Raw genomic sequence first — 14,852 nt, 5'->3', positions numbered from 1 at the left:
AGAAACGGTGTTCCCTCCCACGCCCCACCTGCTGTTCGAAGTACACACTACAACAACCCAAACCACTTAGTAACAACCAATGAAATACACGGATGTTAGCACGTGCAGCGGCAACAGAAATTGCCAGTTGCTATTGGCAGCCAAAGATCTCCAATGTCAAGATGTTTATTTTCGGTCACTACCAATGAAACATTAATCTTTGATGATTCAGCGCTAGAGAATTAAAAAAAAGACAATGAATATATTGTCTTAACGCACAGGTCTTGTTAACCAACACATACGCCTACATGAGCTTCACAATAAGCTAACCTTCTCGAGACATCCGCGTAATGTCAAACTCCACTAAGCTGTGCGCAAACAACACAAAGCTAATAAGTAAAATATGTGATAACGCTATCAAAACACCACCGTGGAATACTCAAAAACATTTTTTTCGCCACAATGATGTATTTTAATGTCAAAAGAACTCGATAATGCCCGAGTTTGAGACTGGGTCCTTTGTACTCCAGCAAAGGCGGAAGTGGGTAGGGGGGACTATCTCACTCCGTCTGACTGCTTTCTAGTCGCTAGTAACAGCAGCAGCATCAGACAAGAGATAACATAACGTGATGGAAGAATTTGAAGGTGAGGTAAATGGTGGCCAAGTTGTTTATTTCAGTCTTTTGCGGACTAAGTCTGTCTGTTTCACCCCCCCCCCCCCCCCCCCTAGTTTAGGGAATTCACTTGGCAGGGTTTTGAGAGCGACTTCCTTCTTGTTTCGGATTTAGCCCAAGCAATGCTAGGTAACGGTAGGTCAGAAGATGAAGCTAACTCCTGTCTGGGTGTGATTTCAGCATTGGTCTCGAGAGATATTCGTTGCTAGCATACAGCGAATGGTCAAATTTGCTGTCGATGAACCCAAATATCATTCGATACTGTCCGAAATAATGTGTAAGCAACCGATAAGCACACGATAATATCGAAATTACAGCATTAAAAGCTTCTTAATTGTGACTAATTCTTAACAATATTTGGTGGTTTCAGTTTAAAATCTTAAAGAATTTATAAGAACAAAATTAGCTATATTGGCTACTTCGTTTGGCTGTGTGATTAAAAAACAGATTTTATTTATTTACTTTTTCATTTACTGGTCTCCATATCTACTTTCTGATAATGATAATATATATATATATACTTTTTTTTTGCAGATGGCGAAGCTTCCCCTGCTGAGGACCTGGTTCAGTGTAACACCTGTAAAAGATGCTTTTTCCCCAAAGTCCTGGTAAAAAAAAAAAAAAACTCAACCACTCATCATTTGTGTAGTAATCAGAAGAGGTTGTGACATAAGCGGAATACACACACGTTACTGATGGAGCCATCGGATAAACTGTTAAAATGTGAGAATGTGTCAATAACATGCTTTAAAAAGTAGCTGCAATAGTAATGTCTGGCACAGTGACAATCAGCTGACAAATTATCAGCCGATTGGTTATTATAAGAGCTCTTTGTAGGGAAGCTTTTTCATAAAAAGAGGGCATATTGTTGGGCTTGATGATGTAATCACTGATTGAGTAACTGTTTTAACAGCTGTTAAATCAGAATCTAGGAAAATTGTAGATAGCAGATGATGGCTGATGGAATATATCCCGATAAGCATATAACAAAAATGATAAATGGTCTTACTGAAAAAATTTGAAGGTGTTATTTTTCAGAGTGAGAAATTGTTTTATACCATTTACTTTATAAATATGCCGTCCTGTTGAAGGGATCCAAAGCACTGTTTCTGAACTGCTGTGCTGCTGCTGATACGTGGCTCTCAGCTCCCTGTAATGGGTACAAAATGCTCTCAGCTTGAAGTGCTTTTTTCCTTTTTTTTTGTGAAGTTATATTTTTTTCAAGAATGCTATTAATCCAAAAAATATGATGGAAAATAATTTGTATAAACATTTAAAAATATCAAATCGTAACTTGTTATTTCGGGGTGGCATGGCTTAGAGGTGGAGTGGCCGTCTAGCAACCGAAGGGTTGCTGGTTCGATCCTCACTTCCCCTGGTGACCATGTCCAAGTATTGTTAAGCAAGATACTGAGCCCCTAATTAGTCCTGATGGCCCTGCAACGGACCGGTGACCCATCCAGGTTGAACCCCACCTCTCACCCAATGTCAGCTGGGATAGAATCCAGCCCCCCCTTAAGGGATAAGCCGAATAGAAAATGGATGGATGGATGGATAGAATTTGTCATTTCTATGATAATCTTCAACCAACGTCATCAAATCAAGGTGCTCAGTTTTTCAAGCATACTGTGTGCACCAAGAACATTTTAAAGAATGGGTTTATTTTATTGTATTTCTTTAATTCTCGAGCTCCTGTCTGTATAGCCGGGAGTGGTGGTGTTGAGTTTTGATAATATGTTTGATTAACCAAAAGTAGTTGGGACTTTGTAAGAGTGAGTGGGCCTTGAGGTACAAAAATGTGAAAACTGGTGCTCTAAAGCACAGGGCACAAAAGCTTATGACTCCTGTCCAAACCAGGGCCCAACCCATATGGGATTTTTAGGGCTGATGCCAATATCTATAATAGGGAAATGAAAAAATCTCATAAAGGGAGAGTGTATGTATGCATATTTTTTTGCATGATCCCTCAAATATGGCTCAAATACTTCTGAAAATGATATTTTTAGAATATATTTTATTTCCAAAGTGCTCAAGTTATATCAGAGACAGGCATATATTGGCCAGGTGATCAATCCTTCGTCCTGAGTCGAAACTGTTCCGATTAGTTTCATGATGACCAAACTGGACCCCAAGTTATTCAGAAGGTGGAAAATGGGTTATCACTCCTCTCTAAAGTAATTATAGGTGTGTTTTTTAAGAGTGAAGTGTGCCTGCACCTTAGAGCATTGCTGTTAAAATTGGCTTATTCAGCTTCTGCTGAGGAAACAACTTTTCCATTTCTCACTTTTCTTTCTAAAAATACCTCGGAAGCTAATTGTGTAACTCTTTCCCCAGTAGGAGAGTTTCCTGTGTCCTGTCAGGTTTTCTGCTACAGGGGTGTTACTGTACCCATGGAAAAGTTTACTATGACTGAAAGCAGCCTATTTCTTATTTACAATACAATGGCACAGAAACAGTGTGTGTACACACAATACAGTACACAACAATTAATTTACCTGGAAACATCTTGGCACAACAATCCCGTCAGTGATTTGAATCATCAAATGCTACAAACAAGCTACAGGAGCAGTAGAAATCCACCAAAGCTGCCTGAGGTGCAGCAGACATGATTGACATGATGGTAATAATCCATCACATTGAAATCTTCTGGTTGTGAACTGTCACATGTTTGTGCAGATGAGCATCCCTGGTAACAGGAAAGGCGCATCTTAATGTGTGAATAATCTGCCCCTTTAAACAGCAAAGAAGCACTGCACCAGTGACTTAATACCAGGTCTCTGTCATTCAGTGATGTGCTGAATCAAGATAGGAATGCACCAAGAATGCACCTGACCACACCCCTCAGGATCAACATTAGCGTGCACTTATATGGGTGCGAGTGCTAATTTAATAATGCTATTTGAATAATGTGACTGCTGCGCTGGGAGAGAAAATGACAACTGTGTAGCAGCTGAGCAGAACCGAGCAACAATGAGATATGTATAATGGTTTTACTGCTACCTCTCTGTTTGTTTCAAAAATTACTTTACCAAACATAACTGAAAAGGGATATTGATTTGGGTCTCAAAAACCCCAGTGATTTATGGGAACATGAGTGGAACAGCACTCATACAGGGCTCATGAGTTGATCTTAGTGAATCAGGGCGTGATGCATTAGTGAATTACTCTGCTTGTGTGTCTTTGTTTGTGTGTGTGTGTGTGTGTGTGTGTGTGTGTGTGTGTGTGCGCGCTTGTGCAGTGGAAGGGTCAGGGAGTTCAAAAGAACTGATGATGATTCAATTAGAAATGCATCAATAGGCGACTATTATTTTGGGATTTTTGATTGATTATATGTTTGGTTCCAGGTATTCTAATAATTTCTGTTTTGCCTCTGTGAATGTAACCATATCTTTTGGAGTTTTGATTTACACAAAAAAACATTTGAAGACATCACTTAAAGTGAAAGTATGATCGGATAGAGGCAATTTTCCTTTTAATTTTCAAACACAATGGTAATTTTAATGATTCATTGGGGAAAAAGGGAAATTAATGAAATATGAAGCAGCCTTTTTTAAAATGTTCTGAAAAGGTTTTATTGACTTTAAAGAAATGTTGGGATTTAGGAAAGTGGGATGGACTTTCTTTACAATTTCCTTTATTTTCTTTGGTTGAAAAAGATAATCAGTTACTTTGGTAAACAAGTGACAGCTTAACAAATAAAATACAAAGAAAGACATCACTTTTTTTCTGTGAGTGATGATTGTGCACTGCTCTCTCTGTCTCTCTCCACAGGAGAAGCATGCTAAAATCTGCCAGAAGACAGCAAGTAAAAGAAGGAAAGTTTTTGATTCAAGTAGACAGAGAGCTGAAGGCACGGACATCCCTGTACTCAAGCCCATCAAACCTAGGGTAAGATTACACATGGGCAACCAAACCAAAATGTAAATGTACTTTGACAAGTGAAGAAGAAACATTTAGATGTGTCATATTCCAGTCAGATTTTTTTCTTTGATGACTTTTTCTGCTGTTTAAATCATTTCATTACAATCTTATGCACGGTTTTATCTTCCCGAGGCAATTAGTTTTGTTTTGTTGTCAACATTGCGCTGTTGTATCTTGAACATGAAGTCATTCATCTGTCCACATTTACAAATACATGACCAAGAATAATTGTTTTCAAATGCAAACCACTTTCAATTGTATTTCAGTCACAAAGCTCATCTTCTACTAAGAAAGTAAGTTGAATTTTGCCTCTTTTTTTTTTTTTCAATTTGTCTTTGTCTCTGTACACTTTATTTTTAGTATCACAACTAACTTCTGTAGCCGGTAACTACCTCCCGTTTTAATTTTGAGTTTTTGTTTTGGGCCAAAAAAAAAAAAAAAAAAGTTTACTAAAGCTCTGGGGTTCATTTACAATAGTAGAGTCACATAAAGGCTTTTTAGTTTGTTGTTGTTGTTAGTTTGTTTTAGTTTAGTACTAAGATTTTCACTGTAGTTAATGTGATAATACAGCATGTACACATTTCAGGTTCTATGGTTACACTTCACTCACATCATTATCCAATAGTAATATTATCAGTGTTAGTTTGTGTCCCCAAAATGGACAGCAAAGAGAATTTAACAAGGACAAAAGTAGTCAAACAACAGAATATGAGAATTTTTTCTCTTTTATGTTGAGAAGTGCAAGCGAACACTTAAAAGTAAATGCAACCCAGGAACAAATACACTCAAGATGATAAGGCAAGAAGCAGCGGGCACAATAATTCTGAAAATGTAATCATGGATTATGTTTTCAAGAAATGGCAACATTTTGTTGTGCAATGCAAAACAAATTTGATGGATATTTAAACCTCAAGGGAGTCAATGGTTCTTCTCGGTACGACGTTCACAACCCAGTTCAATCTCTGATGCGCTTTTTAATCTAGACTGTCGGTCATTCTATTCTCGAACAAGTCCAGTAGTTTTTCCCCGGTGCTGAAAATCATATTATGGTATCTTCTCCTTCTCTCTTCAGTCCTCACGTATTAAGCCATTGTCTTGTTTCCCTCAATCAATAAATAAATAATACAATACAGTAACTTAAGATGTAGCACAAACATACCACCGGGACTCGGGGACAACCCGCTAACATGATGGTGGCCACAAGTCGGACTGTAATGATAGTTTGTTTCCCTGCACAAACAATGCAACATTGGAGTATGAAGAGCATTTTTGTATACCTTCATACATGAGAGGAGGAGTTCTTTGATGAAGTGATCACCTCCACTTTCAAAAAAAGGCCTCACATTTTCTCTCTGTATCTTTTATATAGCAGTTATCTGGACATACTTGAAAGAAATCTAAATTTATATTGTTTGGGTTATTGAGTGTTGGATATTTGCATTCGTAATACTAACCAGACAAGCTGCCATATATGAACGAATGAAAGGGTGAATGCGTTTGTTGAAAATCTGTTGTCATTTTTAATTGAAATCATTTTCAAGATTAGCAAGATAGTCCTAATCTATGTAGCGAGAGGAGGTTGTCTCCTTTGGATCGTATACACTCAGGTGTTGACCACATCAGAGGTACATCAGGGTGACTAAGGAACCCACAGGGGTGATGGCAAGTTCCATGTCTATAGTCTGAAGGTCGTGGATGTCCCCTGATTTGTTAGATGCCTCTGAATTGGTATGAGGTTATACAGGACAGTAGAATTTTCTTATTTGTAGATTGTTAAGGGTAGAGCTACAAGAAATGCTAGGAGCGAGAGAGGAGGGTGACCCTTTCAAGACGTCATGATTCTGTAACGGAATGGCGGTGACAGTGAGGAATTAACCCGTGACAATTGCAACCAATGTGGTAGTCTGTCGTGATAAGCCTCTCATCTGTGTTGCCTCCTGCTAGGCAGAGCCACCGAAGAAGCCATCCAACTGGCGCAAGAAACATGAGGACTTCATCGCCACCATCCGGGCTGCCAAAGCTGTCTCTCAGGTCATAAAGGAAGGAGGACCTTTGCCGCCTCCTCCTCCTCCTACTCATGACCCAGGTAATATGGAACGAACAATGAGTCTGTTCCCTGTCTAGACCATTCAAATATTGTCATGTAAATACAACAACTAGAGACCCAAGTATAGTTGACCCCTCTGTGTTGCACATACTGGTTATTGCGGTTTTAACCGTTCACTTTAGTCAATTTTATATGATTTACTTGCATCACTGACATTAATACAAGTGTGAAAGTTTAAGCTACAAATAATTTTTAAAATGCAAGTTGTTGGGCTAATATGTGAAACCAGACTTTATCTTATTGGACTGGATTTGCATTAAAATCAAGATTGTTTTCTCACCCGCTGTGTGTCTAGACTATATCCAGTGTCCTTACTGTCAGCGGAGGTTCAATGAGGGCGCAGCTGACAGACACATCAAGTTCTGCCAGGAGCAGGCTGCCCGTATCCCCAACAAAAGCAAGTTGGGAGATGCCAAGAAAACTCCTGCTCGTACTCAGGTATTAGATGACATGCATGGACTACTTGAGGAAACTTAAGATAAGTTCTTTGAGTCTATCTATTTTCTTAGTTTACTTTTTTTTTGTCTATTCGGGTTTCCAAGCAAAGTGCATACATAGATTTTAAATGAAATTTTGTCATTGAGGCAGAAGGTGTCTATTGGATGTCAGCTCAATGCAGATTTACTCAGATTTGGTTGGATAAAAAAGATGAAAAGATAAAAGACGCAAAGAAGGATGGTTTCTTTCTTCTCCAAGGGATCATTGCTATCGGATTTTAAGATTTTATTTCACATTTTGGAGTCTCAATTGTTGGTCCTCTTCTCACACAAACTCCCCTAATTAAATGTAACCATTAATCTCACATATCATCTTCACATCATTGTCATCTTCATCGGGGTGACAATGTGATCACATTAATTCACATTAATTTAACAACGTGTATATTTGTATATTCGTCCCTCCACATTCCACTGAGTTTTTTGTGACTGTTGTGGCCAGAAATGCTTGATTTTACAGCAGCTTCTCTTAAAAAATTACGATAAAATTTAAATGATATTTTAAAATGATCACATAAGCATGCAGATTTGACATCTCTTTAAAAAAAAATGGTGGATCATACAGTACATCAGTGAAAAAAGTAACATTTTCCAATTTGTTGCTGCAAAACCGCTGTCTTTTAGTGAAAGAGTGGGAATTTTGAAAGTACACAGGCCCCTGCACGTTTCACAGAGCTTGTCTGATTTTGCATTAATTTATGCAATCGCAGAATTGCAGTTTTCTGGAGGGACTGGTATATACTTTATTTTAGTTACAGTGACTCTTCTATTTCCCTCAATCCTGTGACGTTTTATTTTGTGTAATTTCCTGATGACCTCCCTCTGTCTGCAGTACAAGACTCCTGCTTTGGTAAAGAAAGTAAACAGTCCTGTGGTCTCGAGCATCCCATCCGCTGCCTCTCGATTGCCTCAGAAGTCTGGCTACGGACAGTCTCCTGGTAGTGCAGCTTTTCATACATAGGAGGCTGCTGTTAGTTGAGTGTGTTTGTGTGTGTGTGTGTGTGTGTGTGTGCGTGTGCGTGCCTGCGTGCGTGCACTTGACGGGGAAGGGGGTAAGGTTTGACAGTAACCAACGTATTGTCTTGCATTATACTCTCATCCCAGGAAACCCCTCTACGAAGGCCTCCTCTGCTGGTTCATCGAGGAGTAATCTTTCTGGGTCAGTGCACACACACATGTACAACACACAAATCTGAAATCTGAAAGATAGCAAACTTGCAGGAAGGCCTTAAAGGCTCAATAAGAACAGCTCCTGCCTACCTGGAATCCCTTTTCCAGGTCTATGTTCCCTCTCGGCCACTCTGCCTGTGAGAGACGGCTGGTGATCCTAGCTCAGCACGGCTCTAAATCTCTAGCTGGACTCTTCTCCTCTCTTGTCACCAAATGGTGGAATGAACCACCCAACTCCATTTGATCAGCAGCTCCTCTTTGTCCTCAGGGGCAGAATGAGTCAGAAGGTTTAAGACCCCGCTGTTAGGGAATACTTAGCACTGACAGTGTTGAATATTGAATGTTTAACAATATTGTTGATGTTGAATTATGAGTTGTGGTCACTTGTGGTGAAGTATTGCTTGACAAGATGGCGGCGCATAGCGATACAGCAGCTTCTCGAGCTCCCGGGTTTAAGCCTTTTTCTTCATCCCTTACGTCCTTTTCGTCTTTTACGTGGTTGCGGGAGACTTTAATTATGTGAAACTGACGGACACTCTGCCCGATTTTTACCAGCATGTCACCGTCTCCTCAAGGGGAGAAAACACTCCGGACTGTGTGTACAGCAATAATTCGTGATGCGTACAGAGCTCTTCCCCGTCCCCATCTTGGCCTCTCCGACCACATCTCTGTCCTACCGCCCCCTGCTGAGACGTTTGAGGCCAACAACGAAGACAGTCACTGTGTGGCACAGTGATGCAGCCTCTGTGCTCCAGGACTGTTTTCATTGCACAGAGTGGCAGGTCTTCAGGGAGGCAACTGCCTCCTAAGGAAAATGTCCTCCGTCCTAGGCTTCATCTCCAAGTGTGCTGATGATGTCACCACCACCAGGACAGTAACCTGCTACCCGAACCAGAAATCCTGGCTGAATGCTGAAGTGAGAGCACTGCTGAAAGCCAGGGATGCTGTGTTCAAGGCAGGTAAGGCATCAGCACTCAAAGAGGCGAGGAAAAAATTGAATGCAGGCATCGCGAGGGCTAAAGCCACATATGCCCAGAAAATCCAGGGTCACTTCGACACAAATGACCCCCGGCGCATGTGGAAGGGCATCAAGAGCATCACGGACAACAACACCAGGGATGCACAATGCCCAAGGGACCCCTCCTTGCCAAATGCACTCAGCCTCTTTTATGCCTGCTTCAAGGACCCTGACACCCCCCTCCCAACAACCAGACTCACATCACCACCTGACAACAAGCCCCTCAGTGTGACCACAGCAGACGTGAGAAAGACCCTTCAGGGAATCAACCCTCGCAAAGCTGCAGGCCCTGACAACATCCCGGGGCGAATACCGAAGGACTGTGCACAACAGCTGTCCAAGGTGCTGGTGGACATCTGCTGCTCGGTCTATATTCAAATTTAGCGTTTGTTACTTCAACTTATCGGTTGCAGGGGGGGGGGGGGGGCTGGAGCCTGTCCCTGCAGCCTTCAGCTTGCGGTGGGGTTCACCCTGGGCAGGTCACCAGTCCATCACAGGGCCAACACATAGAGACAGACAACCATTCACACTCACAGTCACACCTACAGTCAATTTAGAGTATCAATCAGCCTCGTCCCCTCTTGATGTCTTTGGACTGTGGGAGGAAGCTGGAGTACCAGAGAGAACCCACACAGGAACAGGCAGAACATGGAGACTCACACAGAATGATCCATGCTAGAGCCAGGGCTCGAACCTGAAACCTTCTTGATGTGAGGCGACAATGTTGACCACTGCACAATAGTGCTGACCCACTGAAGCTTTCCCACCTGTCTAAATTTTTGCGTGTGTTGTACGTCTCTCTGGACAAAAGCGTCTGCCAAATGAAACAGTAGAATAGTAGAATTATAGAATTAAACATGGGTTGAGTAGATTAATGGCCTTTTTATGCTTCACCAGGTCCAGTAATGTCTCTTCAAGCATTTGTTATTTTACTTTGAATTCTCAGAGTAATGATAGTTGATCTTTTTAGAAAAGATGCTTTATTTTTCCTGTAGTTGATGTAAAATATGAACTCTGTTGTTCACGTACGGCCTCATATAAAGCACTATGTAACCGTTGTCAAAGCAGGTCACAATCTGCTAACATGCACTGACCCGTACAGTTTAAACACAATGTTTGCAAATTCAGCTTTTCAAGTGGGCTCTCTCTCCTCTATGTTCCTCATTATACTGGTGTGTAATTTCAGTTTGAGCAGTAAGACCCGAGCATTGAGCTCTACCTACGGCTCTGCTAGGAACAATCCACCAGGAGCAGGACTCAGCAAGAAGACAGACATTTGCATGACAAGGTAAGCCAGCTTATGAAGACCTTTTTTTTTTCCACAAGAAAGCACTTGCAAGAATTAGCAACACAAGACGAGCACTACCCAGTCTTGCTAAACTGTCCTGACCTCGTGTGGTCACGGTGGTGTGTTGCATAAAGTTGCAGCACCCTCTACGTTCCTTTTCAGTGGCGTGTCTGTACTCATGACTTAGTTTGACTGTGTTCACTTTTATTTTTAGTTGGCAATGCGATGTTATCCTGTGTGATTCCAATATTTGAATATTGAATTCAGATGTCGAGTGCTGGTTTGGCTGTGGGGACTGCAACAGGTTATGCGAAACAAAACAAAAACACATTTAGGAAGTGGATGTCCAAGGTTAATTTTTAAAGCAAGATGTCTTCCACTTCTTCAAAGGTTTTGTTCTGTAGAATTTATTTTTTTAATGTATTTCTATTATTTATGACTTGTATTCATCTTTATTTATGAAGTATTTAAGCAATGTTTCACCCGAAACATATAATTGGTTTGTCAAGTACTTTTCCGTTACATGTCTTTAATTCATGGAGGTTCCCCTCCATTTTTCCCCTGCATGATGTCTTGATAAACCCAGAATGAAGAAAATGATAGCTTTTATTTCTGTAAATAAGGAAGTAATCATGCAGCTCCGAGTTCTTCCCACTACTGTAGACGCGGGTCTGATTCAGTACATCTTAAATGTGAAATGCCTTTATGAATGAAAAACCTAAGCGTTTTCATTCCTACCTGCTGCCATCCACAATGCTTAAATATTTCCTTCATTTACCGACAAGATCCAAAATACCGTAATACTACTTTTTGTGAGGTGTCTTATCATACTTAAGATTTATTTGGTGACAACAGTCTCACCTGCCAGTATAGTCACAGATCACCCCCTCAGTCTAAGTAGGTTCCAACATGTCTGCTTGTCCATCTTTGTTAAATTTCTCAGGAATGATGTCGATGGCGGGAACGACGTGGACAATGGTGGGATCAAGAGCAAATTCTGTCATGCTTGCAAGACCAAGTACCCCGTAGAATCCGCCAAATTCTGCTGCGAGTGTGGTATCAGGAGGATGGGTATTTGATATGTGATGGAGATCAGAATAAGAGAGGGAAGTCGGGATGCACCGGTACTCAAAAATAGCGTCACAGTTTATATGTATCTTCCTGCATTTTCATACCTTGGTCTAGTTTCACAGCAGTAAAGTTACTTACTGAGTTCCTTTTTTCTGTTCTTGATGGATGCCAGTCATGCCCTTGATGCCCTGTTAAACTGAGGAACAACCATGAGCTGGCTATAATTCATGCATTGGTTATTGGACCTTCAGTATGGGGGGGTCTTATTCAGTTGGAAGCTTCCGGTGCATTCTGAGAAGAGAGAGGTGGAGAGGTGCAGAGATAGAAGAAAAGCTGGTTGTTTTCTTGTAAAATGTGAAAAACAAAGGAGGTAAAGTATTGGGCAGTTCATTAGAAGTGGGCGTGATTTCTCCTTTATTTCAAAACCCAGTTAAACATGCCCTGGAATGCATTCCCTAAATCAACCTGCCTCCGCTTCCTCCAAACACACTATGTCGCTGTCAAAGTGCAATATGATTGACTACTGTAAAAACAGTGGGCCTCATTCACCAGTACCATTTTTTTCCTCATTTTGTTCTTGAGCAAAAGCCTAATTAAATGATTTTGCTTCTTTTCAATTTTCCTTCTTCTCCCCTTCTCACAGTTCAAAATTGAAAATATCTCGCTGTGAGACAGAGAAGTTGCTCAACAGCTACAGGACATCAACAGTGGATAAGCATATTTGTGAAATGCATGTTTTCAGTTGTCAAAGAGGGGCACATAAAGGAATTTCTAAAAGTTGCCGTGCAACAGTTTTTTTTTTAATAACCAGAGCCACCAAGTGTCATTTTATTTCAGCCATTTTCACATATGACATTTGGTGAATGAGGCCCAGTTATTTATTTTTTTCTTACATATAGGAAGCATTCCAATTTTAGAAAGACATCGCAATGTCTTGGCAGGGACCAGTCAAAGGGCAGTGTTGTCCTGGAGGCTGCCTTAGAGGTGGATGATGCTTCCTGCTCCCTCAATGTTTCCATTATAGGCCTCACGACAAATGTAGCATTTAGCCCCCTTCATTTTATACAGTTGAGTTACTTATTTATTTTCTTATTCTATTTCAGCTCTACTGAATTCACAAGGACTGCTCTTAAATGTTTTACCTGGAGGTATTGCAGTTGCTTTTTCCTCAAAGTTTTTTTGTACGCAGTCAGTATTCACTGCATTGAGGTCATTTAGGGTCAATAGTTAAATAACACTAGAGTTATTTGAAATGTTGTGAAGCGGTTTAATGTGGTATCTAATGGTACGTTTATGAGTGAAATGCAAGAACTTATCATTTGACAGATGTGATTTTTTTTGAGGGGAAGATGTTTAAAGTGAAACCAAATGCTGAGATGACTTTTTTTTTTTTTTTTTTTTTGCCGAGGCCTGAACCAAAACATGCACGTCAGTTGTCCAACTTAGCCATGTTTTGATCTTATCTTAAACTATTGTGCAACATTAATGTGGCTAAAATGTAGCTCAGAATGAAATAAAAATGATAAGGCGCCTCTCTTTCACCTTTTTTTTGGGGGGGGGGGGTGTCTTCTTGTAATATGTAAAGAACACTAAAAGCATAAATGTCAGTGTAAAACAAACTCTCCATCAGAGGGAGCCCTGAGCCTGTTTATCTGCATGTTGACTAGGTGTTTGTGTGTGTGTGTGTGTGTGTGTCAGTCAGGCTCATGTTAAGGTGACAGTCAGAGCTGGGGTCCGTTTCACAAAGCAGGTTTAGTGAAAACTCGGGGTCTATTAACCCTGAAATAAGGTTTCACAAAGGGAGGGAACTCAAACCAGAGAAAGAGGGTTCACTCCAGCCTGTTTCACAGACAGCGGGAACTTCAGCTCTCGGTCAGTCACCGCAGTAACAGACGACATGAAACTAACCTGGTCGGGACCAGGTTTTTGTCAATGAACCTCGAGTTTCTCGCTGTCTCCGCTCTCTTTCAGAGCCACATACTCCATTTGATTTCCGCATTCATTCATCAGCAGGCGAGTTTTGGCGAGTTTTTCAACTAACATGGCACGTCGTTTTCTTGACGATCCCAGCAGCATTGCTGCGCAGAGAATTAAATATTCGTCGGGAGATGGCGATCAGACCGCGCACAGACGCTCTTGCATTTCCAGACAGTATCGGTACCGTTTCACATCAGTCCATCATCTATATACACAACCCCCTCCGTATATTATATATCTATATCTATATCTATCTATCTATCTATCTATCTATCTATCTATATATATGTATGTGTGTTTATATATGTGTGTGTATATATCGTGTATGTATGTATATATATATATATATATATATACTGTGTGTATATATATATATATATATATATATATATATACAGTGTGTGTGTATATATATATATATATATATATATATATATACAGTGTGTGTGTATATATATATATATATACAGTGTGTGTGTATATATATATATACAGTGTGTGTGTATATATATATATACAGTGTGTGTATATATATATATAGAGTGTGTATATATACAGTGTGTATATATATACAGTGTGTATATATACAGTGTGTGTATATATACAGTGTGTATATATACAGTGTGTGTATATATACAGTGTGTATATATACAGTGTGTGTGTATATATATATATATACAGTGTGTGTATATATATACACAGTGCATATATATATACACACTGTGTGTGTATATATATATATATATATATACAGTGCATATGTGTGTGTGTATATATATGTATATATATACAGTGCATATGTGTGTGTGTATATATATATGTATATATATATATACAGTGCATATGTGTGTGTATATATGTGTATATATATATACACACACACACATATGCACTGTATATATATACAGTGCATATATATATATATATAGTGCATATGTATATATACAGTGCATATGTATATATATACTGTGCATATGTATATATATATATACAGTGCATATGTGTATATATATATATATATATATACAGTGCATATGTATGTATGTGTATATATATATATATATATATATATATATATATATACACACACACACTGCATATGTATATATATATACACACTGCATATGTATATCAAGCCATATTACATTTT

At 39.7% G+C, this 14,852-nt stretch overlaps 1 protein-coding gene across 4 annotated transcripts; it reads left to right on the top strand.

The window, feature by feature from the left end:
- Window positions 1-498: 498 nt before the first annotated feature.
- zc2hc1a (zinc finger, C2HC-type containing 1A) lies at window positions 499-13,256 on the top strand. Of its 4 annotated transcripts, none has more exons than XM_086191916.1 (10): window positions 501-624; window positions 1,188-1,261; window positions 4,425-4,541; window positions 4,841-4,867; window positions 6,519-6,660; window positions 6,977-7,119; window positions 8,011-8,116; window positions 8,283-8,337; window positions 10,553-10,654; window positions 11,598-13,256. In XM_086191916.1, exons 1-10 carry the CDS (start codon window positions 609-611, stop codon window positions 11,731-11,733), a joined length of 918 nt encoding a protein of 305 aa, XP_086048042.1. In that variant the 5' UTR covers window positions 501-608; the 3' UTR covers window positions 11,734-13,256. The 4 variants fall into 4 exon arrangements, with proteins under 4 accessions (XP_086048043.1, XP_086048042.1, XP_086048039.1 ...); XM_086191913.1 differs by lacking the exon at window positions 501-624 and adding an exon at window positions 800-930; XM_086191917.1 differs by lacking the exon at window positions 4,841-4,867 and having other exon boundaries at window positions 499-624.
- Window positions 13,257-14,852: the final 1,596 nt, after the last annotated feature.

The sequence above is a fragment of the Aulostomus chinensis genome, chromosome 21 (genome assembly GCF_037954235.1).
Source record: "Aulostomus chinensis isolate RoL2024-O1b breed Wild chromosome 21, RoL_Achi_v1.0, whole genome shotgun sequence".
In the NCBI taxonomy this organism is placed as follows: Eukaryota; Metazoa; Chordata; class Actinopteri; order Syngnathiformes; family Aulostomidae; genus Aulostomus; species Aulostomus chinensis.
Note: the sequence above shows the minus strand (reverse complement) of the source record. Positions and strands in the feature narration are given on the sequence as shown.

What these genes read in the sequence shown, in the direction of transcription:
- zc2hc1a (XM_086191913.1), top strand. Translation starts at nt 873, where the DNA reads ATGGTCAAATTTGCTGTCGATGAACCCAAATATCATTCGATACTGTCC. An exon ending in AAACTCCTGCTCGTACTCAG is followed by an intron (nt 7,120 to 8,010) that starts GTATTAGATGAC and finishes CTCTGTCTGCAG; the next exon opens with TACAAGACTCCTGCTTTGGT. An exon ending in TCGAGGAGTAATCTTTCTGG is followed by an intron (nt 8,338 to 10,552) that starts GTCAGTGCACAC and finishes GTGTAATTTCAG; the next exon opens with TTTGAGCAGTAAGACCCGAG.